The 14,753-nt window shown below is 45.0% G+C and overlaps 1 protein-coding gene across 3 annotated transcripts in view; it reads left to right on the plus strand.

Annotated features, from left to right (window-relative positions):
- Positions 1-1,586: 1,586 nt before the first annotated feature.
- The window catches only part of FLI1 (Fli-1 proto-oncogene, ETS transcription factor), a 121,204-nt gene continuing 108,037 nt past the window's right edge, over positions 1,587-14,753 (plus strand). The window contains exons 1-2 of one of the 3 annotated variants that reach the window (XM_079954557.1): positions 1,587-1,607; positions 5,792-5,899. In XM_079954557.1, the coding sequence (XP_079810683.1) occupies positions 1,602-1,607; positions 5,792-5,899 (114 nt within the window). In that variant the 5' untranslated portion in view covers positions 1,587-1,601. Of the gene's footprint in view, positions 1,608-2,367; positions 2,597-5,791; positions 5,900-14,753 lie in introns of those variants that run through there. The other 2 variants (XM_079954558.1, XM_079954559.1) reach the window with 2 other exon arrangements.

A 14,753-nucleotide genomic window follows, 5' to 3' on the forward strand; every position in this document is an offset into this window, starting at 1 on the left:
AAAATCTGGAGAAGTTTGAATTTGAAAGGATGGCAGTTTTGATTTGAAAGGGGAAATTATGTAGGTTGACCTTTATACGCCCTCCACCCCTTTCCTACTCTCAGGTAAGTGTGTCTAAGATTGCAGCCTTAACACATATTTGAATAGATAACAGGGATATCTAAAGTCAGTTTCAGGGGCCTAATCCCAAAAAATCATTTAAAAAGTTCAACAACTTTGGTCAGCCCTCACGCATGTTCACTTCATTTGGGCACCCCTGGTATAGAAGATCAGTGAATATTTTGATGGCAAATTTGTTACCTTAATCTGAGGTCTTGAAGGATTCTCTTTTTTGTGGTAGGAGAGGGGAAAGGTCTCCAGCGGCTCTGCTTCATTGGGGAGGGGTTAAGCCTCTTTGCACTCCCCCATTCACACAAGTACATATCACTTGCTTGCACAATACCTGCCTGACAAGTGGTTGCCGTGTATTTGATGGGGAGGTCAAGATGATGATGCTGGATTCTTTCACAAATCATCGCTTGATATGACAGCTATCAAGTGATGAAGGCGTATGAGGGAAGCGTGTCTCTCTGCTTCTCTCTCATGCACCCTCACTTGATGGCTCCAACCTCCAATGATGAGTTGCACCTCTGAAACAACTAGCACCAAACATCACCTCAAAGCACACTTCTCCTGCCCCCACAACGGTTCGTTTTTTCCCCCATTCCACTTTTGATTTGTGTACCGCCTGTCTATTTTACTAAACAAAAGGCGGCTGACAAGCTGAACAGCAGAATTTGTCCCCACAGTTGTAAGACACCAATGAAGGGCTCGTTCACACACAAACTGGTTTCGGGAACCAGGAGTGTATCTTCAGTTGGAACAACTGAAGGATTGGACCTGGGCAGGAAGTCATATTTTAGTTTTGATTAACTTGTCCCCTTTATTTACTTCAATGGGAAAGAGGAGTCAGACCCCTTGAGGTCAGCATTCTCTGCACTAACTGGCAGCAGTGGCTCTCACCAGGTTTTCTGATGGAGCATGTTCCCAGCTGTGCAATTGAACATGAAACTTGCTGAACCTCCACTCACATAAGACTAAGACCAGTCTTCAAATCTCTGAAGGGCTGTCACATGGTGGGGGGGGGGGATGAGATTTCAACTAAACATCAGGAAGAACTTTCTGATGGCATGAGCTGTTCAACAGTGGAATGAGCTACATTGGAAGGTGATGGATTCTCCTTCGTTGGAGGTTTCTCAGCAGAGGTTGGATGGTCATCTCTCAGGGATTCTCTAGCCATGTTTCCTGCACTGTAGGGAATGTGATTAGATGTTCTTTGGGGATCCCTTCCAATTCTACAATTCTATGATTCCTTTGGGTCCATTCAGTCCATAAAAAAGAGGAGTGGAATCTCCTTTAACATGTCTAACCAATACCCACCCCTAGTTTTTTTAGGAACCGGGTGGGAAACAGTTCTCTTTGCCTGTAATTTTAGTAGATTGCAAGGTGCTTTTGCTGCTTTTATTCCATCTGACTTTTCTGTGGTTTTATTCTTCATTTTAATGCAGTTGTAGTCTGCTTTTCCTGTTGCATATTCTGTTCAATAAGCTTCACTTTTGGCCATGTGGGTAAGTCATTTATGATTTGATTATTTTGATTATATTCCTAATTCAGAAGATGTCTGGATGGTAGCCTTCTTAGATTAGCACTGAAAGTCATGTTTCAACCCCCTCCCCACACCCCTAAATAAACAAGAGACTTTTGAGCATGCACAGAGTTCTTTTACCTCCCCACCAAGTACGCAAAACTCACCCTCTCCCATCTAGAATTGGAGACAAGGGCTTGAATCAAGTCACTCAAATTATGCATTACACAGAGGCTTGAGTTCCCAGCACATTTCCTTTTTGAACTTAAAAGGTACTGCCTTCCTCCCAAACAAGTAAAAGTCCAAACCGAGGAATGATGATTTTAAGAGCTGGTATTTGGAGTGTCTTTCTTTTGAAGCAAGAGACCTAAAGCAGCACTTGAGCTCCACTCAGTGACGCTTTTTGGACTGGTTGCTCCAGCGGGGGTGTGTGTGTGTGTTTTCCCCTTCCCCAAAAGTTTTGCAGTCTTGCATCTTTTTTTTTAATAGGGTTTCTAGAAGATGAAAGCAGCTCCAGTCGAAGAGCAGTCGAAGAGGCAAAGATGGTCACATTTGGCTGATTTATCAAAGGAGCAGCTGAAATATTGATAAGAGGTGACACTGGGTGGCAGGGAGGAAACCCAATGAGAGGAGAGGAAGGGAGAGGGGTCTGGGAGTAGGGGAGAGAGCAAAAGGGAAGGAGGCACTGGGACCCACAGCATTGCAGAAAACCCCCGAGGATGCCTGAGAGCTGATGCAGGCTGTCTGGAGAGTCTGGGAAGAGAAGGACCCTTTTCATCTTCTCTACAGCCTCTGATGCAGCCAGGTTAATCTCCTTCCCGCAGAAAAGAGCTCTGTGTTGCCTCTGTAGCAGAGGGCTATGTTGGACCACCAGACTGGGGGAGACTTTGCTTAATTTTCTCCTTCACCTTGGATCTTTACAACTTGGCCTTCTTACTGGCAAGAGAGAAAGAGAGAGATCGTGCATAAAAGGTGAGGTTTTTAAAATATTTTTAAGTAAATACGTAAATGAAATCTGCAATGCAAATAAAGGATTTTAAAAGTTTGCCTTGTAAACTGAGGGCTGTGTTTTGTGTGGACTGGAAACATTGCCGGAGCACCACCACCCGCTGTTCCTTTTCCAGGGTGGTTTCGCTTAATGCCAAAAGTTTTATATCGAAATTTAAGAGGAGTTCTGGAAGCAATTCTGCTCTCAGCAGAGAAGATTTCCCATCTGAGAAAGATAATTTGAGGGTGGTGAACCCCTTCCTGACCTCTGAAAACGAACTGGCCAAGGGAAATTATATTGCTCCTTAAGTCAGAGGCTTTTCAGCCCCTTCCTTATAGTTTTTTAAAAAATCAGATGTAAAAAAAAAATGGAATGTATAAAGGAAGGAACCGTTTAGAGTCAATCGTCCGTTTGTGCTAGCTGGCTGAACAACAAATGTATATTCTACATTATTTGAACTTTTCTTTTTAATAGTAGATGTTTTAGCAAAAAAATCAAAGGCTTTGGAGAAGAATAGAGATGTTTTCAAAAGGAAGGTCAGGGGATGGAATTCAGGATTTCTCCTTCCGAGTAACTCTCCTTCTCAGGGTCCCAGTGAAATGAACGGGAGCGCTTGCTCAGGTCCAGCAAACCGGAGGACGGTTCAGCGGGGGTTGCACAATGTTGCTTCTCCCGTTGTTGGATTGTGTCTTAAAGCTGCAAAGGCAGCAGAGACGCAACCGAAGAGCTTCAGTATCAACTGCCGGATTTGACACACAACCTCGGTCCTGCATTGTGTGGGCTGCATTTTGATTTATTTCTTTTTGCCAGTACCATTCACAAAAACAGCAAACATGAAACTTTGCACGAATACCTACCCCCTTCCCCGCCCTCGACATCCCCCTTGCACCGTGAAACACACACCTCCAAATGCAACATTCATATTGGCGATTTTTAATCCCAGTTAGTTGTAGAAAATCAATATCGTTTGCTTTTCAAAATGCCTAAAAGTTGCGAGTGGATGGGGGGCGCGGCAAAGATCTTGGACGAACTTTTTTGTACTCCAGGAATTGTGTGCTCAGGGTACAATCTTAAAAGAGAAAGTAAGTTTCGTTGCATTTGACAGAATTTACTTCCTAGTAAACATGCTTAGGGCTGTTCTGTCAGTCGCTCAAACATAAGGCAAAAAGTTTACTCATTCCTATTTAACAACAATTAATATTTTATTATTTATACCCTGCCCACCTGGCTGGGTTTCCTTAGCCACTCTGATGCAGGAAGTTTCCCCTTAATTTGAGAAGCAGTTTGAAAAAGGGAGTTGGCTCTCTCCCATCTTGGTTACTACGTATGCGTGAAATGAATAATCCATATTTGTGTGGGTGTGGGTGTGTTTGTGTGTGGGGTGTGTGTGATCCTAACCTGTTAATAGCTGTGTGGGACTCTCCAAACAAAGCAGCACTCCAATCCAAAAGACATGGCTTTGTAATGATTTCCACTGAAATCAATACTTATTCCTAGCAATGTAATAAAACTACTGTACACTGAATAAACTAATGACACGCACACACTTTAGCTGAGCACCGATGACATTTTCTTCCCTCTCTCTGAAATTCTCTCCGCCTTATACACCCAGATCTTATCAATGGGACCTGCTCCCGAGGAAGCAGTGTATGGATCGCTGCTCCCTTGAATCCTGCAACCAGCGCCTCCATAAAACTCTTCACGGTGAAGTCGCATTTAAGTTGCAGGGAAAGTGGTTCCGTATAAACAACCCATTATTTTGACATCAGATATAACACGGGCTGCCTGTTCCTTGCAGTGTTGATAACCCCCGTCCATAAGTATTTCCATGACCAAACACAGCTGTAGCTGCAAACGACTGCAGAGTGCTTTTCTGTCCCAAAATCAGTCGTGAGGAATAATTTCATTTGCTTAACCAGTTCCCACTCGCATGAACCCACACATCCATGGCCAGAAGCACCTCTGTCTGTCACTCGTGTTATCAGTGATCCTTATCAGGCACGACGTGGAATAGCGGGTCCGCAAAAGGACCATTTGGGAAGATTTGTGTCTCCGCACTGAGGACTTGGGCTTGTTGGGAGATGTGGCTGGAGTATCGTTGATTCCTGACTTCTAAAAGATAGTGGCTGAGTGTGGCTATGTCAGCTGCCTCCCTTGCAATCTGAGGACGAAATTCACCCAAAGTTAAACACTTCCAAACCCACTGATTTCTATGCGAGAGAGTTAAGCACATGCTAAGCACATTGACCTCAACGGGACTTTTTAAGGACTTGGCTTTGATTGGCTGGTGGCCCAAACTTAGTTACAACAAGACCCATAGCATTTATTTATTTACTGCTGATATATTTGGTTGTGCATGCAAGTGCGAAGTGTGTAATGATCAGTAGAAATAAATAATCTGAGACTATTCGTTTTACTGCTGAGGGGGCTTTGCTGTGAACACACTAAGTTCTGTTCCCTTACCTTATTAGAAATGATGTTAACAGTTTATTAAAAGCTATTAATGATGACATCATGATGTCATAAAGGTTGGCTCGCAGAAAAAGTATGCGAGACAGCAGGAGACCCTTGGCTGGCTAGCTACTTGTTCCACCAGCAGAGCTGGCATTAAGAAACTGGGTTTCTTTGTTCTTTTTGGTGACAGGTTCTGCTTTCTAATATATGACTTGCACAACATTGATTTGTTTATTAATGGGCAATACACACACCCTCAAATCAACAAGGTTTGTGCAAACCACATTAAGGATTGCAAAGAGTTAGCATGTGCTATTCTGAAAATAGGAACTTAGTACAATTGCATTTCATTTTGCAAAATAAAAAACAAAAAACCCCCACACCTTCCAATTTGGATGTTAATGCCTAGCCAGTTTCAGCCTAAATATGCAAAAGTTTATTTTAATTATGAATTGTCGATGTGGAAATTGAGTGCAATTATCCAGTGCAAAGTTTTCCACCTCCTCTGTCCTCCCTATTCTCTTGGTCCCTTCAAGAGAGAAGCTGCAAAATGGGTAAGTATTATTATTTCATGTGGTTTCCCCAAAATTGTTCTTTCTTCTGACATAAAAACCTGGATTAAAACCTGCTCAAACTGTATCTCACCTTGCTGGTTTTTATTATAAAAATTCAACAGGTTTGTGTTTGGGAGTTTTTTTTAATAAAAAATTACATTACTCTTCCAGGCCAACTTTGGGGCTCTTTCAAACATCTCTGTACAGATAAGGATGTTCCAGACGGTACCAGACACTTCGTCTTACGTCAAGGTAAGACATGAGAGCATCTTTAAACAGGTAATGTCAAACATTTACAATCCTCCCATTTACAACCCCCTCCCCCTATTCAGTAAACCACATGTGTTAGTTTCAAGGTGAGACTTGAGCATCTGTGACAATGGCTGAGTTTAGGGAAGCTTCCTGAAAAATTCCTTGCATTAGCTGTGTAATACAGAGATGTTTACAGGAGTCATTTGGGGTTTTATGACATACTGTATATCATATTCATCCTTTTGCCTTGTTGGAGTCTAACTAAGCAGTCCTATTAGGTAATGTGCTGATGAATAAATATAATCTTGTTCCAAGATTATTAAACAGCAGCCTGTTGCTCAGATTTACATATACTGTGTAATATACATGCTTCCCCAAATGGTATCAAGTCTAGAATCCAAATTTGGTGCAATGATGGGAAATGTTCTTGTCACATTTGGGGTTCCACTAACAAATTGCCCATCTTTATGACAGGTGCTAAGGGGGCCTTTTATATGGCAAAGCTTACGGGAAGATTAAGAAATCAAGAAGAGTTTATTTAACAAAGAATGGCGGAGATACATGGATTATCTGAAAAAAATACTGTAAACAATTAAATACATTAGCAGGATTAATTTAAAATCTAGCACTTAAAAGGTGATTTTGGAAGAAATATAGAGAGTAATAAACAAAAGGAGTTAAGGAGGAGATGCAGTTTTGAAAATGTTTGTATAAGAAACCAAGGAAGGGGAGGAGGGAAGTCTAAAGAGCTATGTATGTATTTGATGGTAATTATTGTTAATTTGAAAAACTGAGAAATAATATTTATATATATGAATAAGGAGGGCTTTTATATAGAAGTAGTAAATAGCTCGACACAGCATGCGGCCACTGACATGCAAAAGGCAAATTCCATGTTAGGCATCATGGGGAAAGGAACTGAAAAGAAAACTTACCAGTAACATAATGCCATTATACAAATCTATGGTGCAACCACATTTGGAAGACTACAGTTCTGGTTGTCTCCCCTCAGGAAGGATATTGTAGAGTTAGGAAGAGTTCAGAAAAAGGCAACCAGAATGATCATAGGGATGAAGTGGCTCCCCTATGAAGAAAGGTTGCTGTATTTGGGACTTTTTGGTTTAGAGAAAAGGCAAGTAAGAGGTGATATGACAGAAGTTTCCAAAATCATGCATGGCACGGAGAGAGAGAGGTTAGAGGCAAGATTTTCTCCATCTCATAACATTAGAACTTGTGAACAGCCAATGAAGTTGAAGGTTGAAAGATTCAGGACAGAGAAAATAAATTCCTTCACACGGCGCAAGTTAAACAGTGGAACTCACTGCCACAGAAGACAGTGCCGGCCACTAACTTGGATGGTTTTAAAAGAGGATTAGGCAAATTCATGGAGGAAGAGAGAGCTACCCGTGGCTGCTAGCCATGATGACTCAGCTTGGCCTTCTGAATGTCAGCTGTTGGTAACTACAGGAGGGGAGAGTGCTCTTGAGCTTGTTCCCTGCTTGTGGGCTTCCCATAGTGGACATCTGGCTGCTCACTGTGAGGATGTTGAACTAGATGGACCATTGACCTGATTCAACAGGCTCATCTTATGTTATTTATGCCAGCGGATGATGTGAAGAGGAGTTCCTGCACTGAATCACAAACAAAGTACAGTGGTACCTTGGTTTAAGAACAGTTTGGTTTATGAACAACTTGGCTTAAGAATGCTGCAAACCCGGAAGTAGGTGTTTTGGTTTGTGAACTTTGCCTTGGAAGCAGAACATGTTCTGCTTCCTGTTGAGTGTGTTCCATTTGTAAATTGAGTCCCCCGCTGCTATGGGAAAGCACGCCTTGGTTTAAGAATGCTTTGGTTTAAGAACGGACTTCTGGAACGGATTAAGTTCGTAAACCAAGGTACCACTGTAGCTTGTTTTGTTTTACTTTTGCATTGAACTTCACTGTACAATGAGAAATCTGGAGAATAGTCTTTATCAGGATCTCACTTGCTTGCCTTTCTTAGGCTGCCTGTCCTCATACATTGTGGGATCCAAGATTGCAGATCAGGATTTTTGGGTTTGTTTTTGTTAAGCTCATTTGAGCCCAGTATCATATTTTACATTATATATATGGAGTTTCCCCCGCCTCCCCAAAACAGTGCCGAAGAATGTAAACAAACCAGGCCTGCGACATCTGGATTACACATTTTAAACCAGCTTGCAGTCCGTACAATAATTTAACATGCAGGATGCTGCTACTTTCCTTGTCTGAAAAAGTGGAGGTGGAAGAGGAGGCTGTGATAAAACCAGTATCTGATGCAGAATTTGCCCTTTCCCTTTTTTGCCAGGCTGGGATCTGATCTTCACAACATGGTTCCTTATAAACATGAAAATCAATAACACCCAAAGACAGAGACCCCACAGAGTTGAGACAGTCTTATCCCCTATGGAGCAGGATCCTATGCATGATTACTTGGAAGTCCCATTAGAGTTGAAGGGAGTTTGGGATGGGGGAGGAATTTGACCCAGTTCGCATTTTAAAGTGAACCTATTTAATTAGCACTTTCCAAAACAATATGTGAACCCAAAACCGTCTTTTGAAGTTTGTAAACTGCCAAATATTGCAATGCAGTTTCACAGCCAAGTAATGTGTACTAAATATGCACATTTTAAAGGTAAAGGTAAAGGTAAAGGGACCCCTGACCATCAGGTCCAGTCGTGGCCGACTCTGGGGTTGCAACGCTCATCTCACTTTATTGGCCAACGGAGCCGGCGTACAGCTTCCAGGTCATGTGGCCAGCATGACTAAGCCGCTTCTGGCGAACCACAGCAGCACACAGAAACGCTGTTTACCTTCCTTCCAGAGTGGTACCTATTTATCTACTTGCACTTTGACGTGCTTTCGAACTGCTAGGTTAGCAGGAGCAGGGACCGAGCAACGGGAGCTCACCCTGTTGTGGGGATTCGAACCACTGACCTTCTGATCGGCAAGTCCTAGGCTCTGTGGTTTAACCCACAGCGCCACCCGCATCCCTCTAAAATACAAAATACATAAAAATCCCTCTAAAATACTAAATACACAAAAATGCACATATTAGTGAAAGCAATATGAAAAAAATGCATTGTATTAGGAGAAATGACCTTGTAAACAAGGTATATAGGTATATAGGAGAATTTCACACTAAAACGCTGGTGAATATTCATGAGGACTTAAAAAATAATAATTCACAAACTGATGTAGAAACAGGTAGGACTGAACCGAGAGAAAGTGAAATTGACAGATTTGCTGGTCCTTGGAGCTAGGGCCTGCGCTTTGCATGCAGATGGTCCCAGCTATTTCTGGCGTCAAAACGCGTAATGCTGCCAAAATCTGTATTTCCTGGCTCCAGAATGCAAACCTCTGTAGGCTCATAATGCTTTCCTCAGTATGGGGTGAGAGTCGTGACTCTGGTGTCCTACTCCAGACAGGATGCCTTCCATCCATACCTGCCCCTGCTTAAATTTGTTGCTGCTCCATAGGCAGTGCAAAGAGGGAGGGATGGAAGCCTATGTCCCCTCCGCTCCCCCTCTGAGAAATAGAATTTATCCACTCACATGCATTGGTAGCTCTGGGAAAATCACATTTCCCAGTGCTCCTGGGGCCTGACATGCAGCTGAAGCAGCAAGCTGGGGATGGGGCTGTAATAATAATAATAATAATAATAATAATAATAATAATAATAATAATAATATTTAGGGAAGCTTTTAATGTTTGATGCATTACTGTATTTTAATATTTTGTTGGAAGCCGCCCAGAGTGGCTTGGGAGGCCCAGCCAGATGGGCGGGGTATAAATGATGAATTATTGTTAATAATAATAATAATAATAATAATAATAATAATAATAATACCCTGCCCATCTGGCTGTAAAGAAAAAAAGAGGTGGACTGGGAGTCAATTAGATCAGGAGAGCAGGAAGAACGCTTAAGACTTCCTGGTGCAGGATTGGAGGAAGGGATTGGACCATATTGCGCTTCTTACGACATCATCGGGGGAACGACATAACCTTTTTGTAATCCAGATCGGAAATAACTGTAAACTATTTTCCAGGTTTGGGGAAACAGTTCTGGTTCTTCCTGAGCCTTCCATCATGGCGGGGGCATCCTTCCAGTCACTAATTTTAGATCTCAAGTAGAAAAGCTGGTCTGACTTGGTGGAAGGCAGGCATGCTTAATCCATTTGCAAGGAGAGACTTGCAAAAAGCCAATGCTGAATGCCAAGAATTCGTGCCCAGATCCTATCAGCCTTCACCCATCCTCCTCCATTTCCTTCTGCTCTTGCTTCTCCTGGCTCTGAAGAATCCTGTCTTCATACAGAAGCTTCATCTCAAGCAGGCATAGGGTGTCAAGCGCGGTCTGCCAGTTGTTTAGAAAGAGACTTCCTGGGGAAATTGGAGTACTATAGGCAATGCAACTTACACAGGGGTTATGCAACTTACGTTCTGGGGGTTCGTGAGAAAATAAAATTGTGCAAAGTCAGGAAGACTCCTGGAACTGCCCCTGTGTTGACTATCCCTACTTTCCCAGGTTCTGGGAAGGTTGCACAAGGCCCTTGGAAGTCTGTGGGAAGCTCTCATGACATCTTGCAGGAGCCTTCCACAGCCTTCAAGAGGTCTTGCATGACCTCCCCAGACTGCTGTAAGCAAGGCTCATTCCAGGGCAGGAAAATCCAGTGCCAAAAGAGCTTTGTAAGTCCTCTTGCCTTGCTTACTGGGCTCTGGGAAGGTTGCAAGAGATCTCTGACTGTCCCTTCCCTTCCCTTCCCTTCATTTATTTATTTCCCCACCATTCACGCAAAGCTGCAATCGCATATGTAAAAAGGTAAAGGGACCCCTGACCATTAGGTCCAGTCGTGACTGACTCTGGGGTTGTGGCGCTCATCTTGCTTTATTGGCTGAGGGAGCTGGCGTACAGCTTCCGTGTCATGTGGCCAGCATGACTAAGCCGCTTCTGGCGAACCAGAACAGCGCACAGAAACGTTGTTTACCTTCCCGCCGGAGCGGTACCTATTTATCTACTTGCACTTTTACGTGCTTTCGAACTGCTAGGTTGGCAGGAGCAGGGACCGAGCAATGGGAGCTCACCCCGTGACGGGGATTTGAACTGCCGACCTTCTGATTGGCAAGTCCTAGGCTCTGTGGTTTTATCCACAGCGCCACCCACTTCCCCGCAATCGCATATGTAGATCATGCGTAAGTTGTGGATATACTGTACATATTTAAACTACTGAATCAAACTGCTTCCCTTGCCCCGAGATAGGCTTGGCAACAGGGGTTCTGCTTGAGGCGACTGTGGGACTGCTGGGTCTGTAATGGGACTCGAATGAGGTGTCTGAAAAACCAGAGAGCTGTTGTTGCCAGCTTCTGCATAGAAGGTACTGGAAGAGATGGACCAAGAGTTTGACCCACTGCAACCCCCTCTTCCTAAATTGACTGCATAGCAGCAGTCAGGTGAAAAACGAAAAGAGCATCAATTTGACTAGAAGATGGCCACATACAATGATGGTAATTGGGGTGGAGGGGAAGGCGTTTCATGGAAGAAAAAATAATAATGACCTCCTGTGAATCATGCCCTCCCACTTCGGAGACTGTTAAGAGGGTCCTGCAATACAATATGAAAATATTCACCTGTCCGTAGTAATGATGAGAAGCATGACCATCTCTGATTTGCCTTCATGATGTCACCCTCCAACAGGTAGCCAGAACTGTTTGTGACATCATCATCCCTCTGGCTATGTGATTTCTGATTGGTTAGGTCTGGCATCCCCAAACTTGGCCCTCCAGCTTTTTGGGAACTACAATTCCCATTATCCCTGACCACTGGTCCTGTTAGCTAGGGATGATGGGAGTTGTAATCCCAAAACAACTAGAGGGCCGAGTTTGGGGATACCTGGGTCAGGACATGTTGCCAGAAATAAGAAGAAAGCCCCTTTGAATACAAAATGGATTGAAGCGGTGTAAGCAAATGTTTGGCTTTGCTTTGGGACCCACTTGATACATTTTATTGTAGGAAGGGGGAACCTTTTTCAACCTGAGACCCTCATTCCCTTCTGGGCAGTCTTCCAGGGCTCACGTATCCATGGTGGGTGGAGCCAGAGACTAAAGTAGGTGGGGCAATGAATACGAAAGTTACTCTTGTACAGCAGGCTAGTGTATTACACTCAAACAGCCCCCTCTGTCCTCCAGGCAGACAAGCAAGAGGCATGATCAGAGTTCAAGGACACATCCCAGCCAGGCAAAAATATGTGGGGGCAAGTTCAGTGAAGGATGTGACCTGGGGAGCATCCCAAGGGCCAGATAGACAGGCTTGGAGGGCCACATTCAGGGTCTAAGATTCCCCACCCATGTTTTACTGAATGATGGCCATTGCATTAGGGGTTGATACCAAGTTAGAAGTTTGATTTCCATGTTGCATATTGAAAATGCTGCAATTTGGGGGATGCATTTTGGCCATTCTTTGAGATTCAGAATTAGTTGCATCATATTTCAGTTTTAAACAGCCTAGGATCCTGCAGGAAAGTGAAACGAGCTATTATTGCATGTCAACAACACTCCAGAGGTGCTATATGAATGCTTAAAGATGATGATGTTTTAGGAAGGCCTTTGGGATTCATATGGGAATTCAAACTGGCCAGACTGTTGTCATCTCTCTGTTACGTAGATAAAATATTATGGTCACACATTGGCCAGGATCCCAAGGCCTGTGTGACTAGTTCTGTGTGCTCAAGTGAGGAGGAAGAGGGTGGGCTTGTGCTTCTAGCGCAACAGAACCTCATGGCTCAGGGTAGAGGGGCTTTCAAAAGTGAGAGGAACTTCCAAAGCAATTTGTAATGATGTGGGGGGAGATCTGCTGTGTGAAGATGTGTGTGTACTACCAATCCGACTGCCTATACCCAAGCACCCAAGAGCACATAAAACAGCTCTTTGCACCTGTAAATGTGTGCCAGGCAACAATTTTGAATCATCTGTATATATAGACATCTCTTGATCTACAGTAGAGGAGGCTGGTCCATTAAGGCAAATGGGGCAGTGCCCCACCATCATGGTCTGGCTGGACGCAGAGGAATGGTGAGTGGCACCAGCTGGAGAACCCCCAAGGGAAGAAGGCTGAGAGTCTGGGGATTGGTGGTGGGATGACGATGGGTGATCAGAGGGACAAGACTGGAAGGAGTTGGTGTCAGAAGCTGAAAAGGTAACAGGATTTAGTGAGCAGGGAGAGTTTGTGGCAGAGAGAAGTCCAGAATCAGAAGTGGAAGCAGGAGAGGAGGGACACCAAGAGCCAGACTCAGGCTGGTGAAGATGCCAGAGTGTCTTCTCCTCCTGCTGCAACTAGCTCCCTTCTCGCTGGTCTCCCAGGACCAGGAGAGGCATGAAGCAGGAGGAGCAAAGGCAGGCACATGGCGTACTCTCAGATTGCTTGGGAAAGACCCAGAGAGGAGGAGACAGGCAGCTGTGGGCAGGTGAGCATCTTTAGTCCCCACAACTGCCTTATAAGGGCAAGACCTATAAAAGAAGATTTGCTGTGCTCATTAGGCCTGGGAGTACTGAGAGATCTTCTTTCTTCTAATAAAGAGTTAAGTTCACTTCCTCTGTGTGATTTATTGCTGGCTTGCTCCAGACACCCACCCACCCTAGCCTGCCCTCAGTCAGCAGTCAGCTCCACCTGTGTGCTGGTCCCAAGGGTTAACTGTGAGGTGAGGTCCGAGTCCAGTCCAAGGTCGAGGGTGCAGTATGGAGGCAGTCCATCAAAGCTGAAGCTGGGTGCAAGGCAGGGAGTCAGGTGAGGTCAGGAGCTCTGGCAGGAAAGCAGGATAGGGTGCAGGCAGGAACTAGCAACAAACAATGTTGCTCCTGCCAGTGGCGTAGCATGGGTTGTCAGCACCCGGGGCAAGGCAAGTAATTTGCACCCCCTAACCCATGGATTTGAGCCCCCTAACCCGTGGATTTGCGCACCCTAACCCTAACCCCCAGATGTTGCGCCCAGTCCGGCCGGGCCCCCCTGCACCCCCTGCACCCCCCACGCTACGCCACTGGCTCCCGCAACTTGGGACTGGGGCTGGCTGGCTTTTATCTGCCCCGAGGCATAGAGCAGCCCCGGTCCTAAGGTGACTCATCTGAAGGCGAGCACTCCTCCTGCGGGAACTTAGTTCCCTCCACCTCTCTGCCCTGAGCCTCTGAAGCTCAGGAGAGGCTGGAGGGTTACCGGACCCAGAGGCAATCTCAGCTTCCTCTGACGGGGCTGGGAGTGGAGCACTTGCAGGCAATGGGTCCTCCATCACCCCAGGAGCCAGAGCAGACTCAGCTGGTGCCTGCACCTGAGGATCCAGCACAGGTGAGGACCCTTCAGGCTCAAGCCCCAACCCCGGCTCAGCTGGTTCTGGAGACAGGGAATCCTGTGCAGGCTCGGATCCCTCAGGTTCAGCATCTGAGTCTGAATCCCAGGCCATCACAACCTACCTACCTTCTCACATCCATCTAATCCAGAAAGTGGAGTTGCCTGCCAGCTTCCTCCTCCTCTTTAGCAAAGTTTCCCCTTGTACAACCCAGTAGGGCAGAGGAGAGCCAGAGAAAGAAGGGCATTTGCTCTCCTACAGTTGCTACCCACCCACAATGGGATGTAGGGGTGGGGGTGGGGAATCAGTTCAGCCTGCTTTTTAATGTGATTCTACCTAATTTGTACTAATCCAGAATGCGGCAGCTGGACTGGTGACTGGGGGCAGCCGCCAAGACCACATTACACCGGTCTTGAAAGATCTACATTGGCTCCCAGTACATTTACGAGCACAATTCAAAGTGCTGGTGTTGACCTTTAAAGCCCTAAACGGCCTCAGCCCCGTATACCTGAAGGAGCATCTCCACCCCCATCGTT

The sequence above is a fragment of the Podarcis cretensis genome (genome assembly GCF_951804945.1).
Source record: "Podarcis cretensis genome assembly, chromosome: 15".
NCBI classification, from domain to species: Eukaryota; Metazoa; Chordata; class Lepidosauria; order Squamata; family Lacertidae; genus Podarcis; species Podarcis cretensis.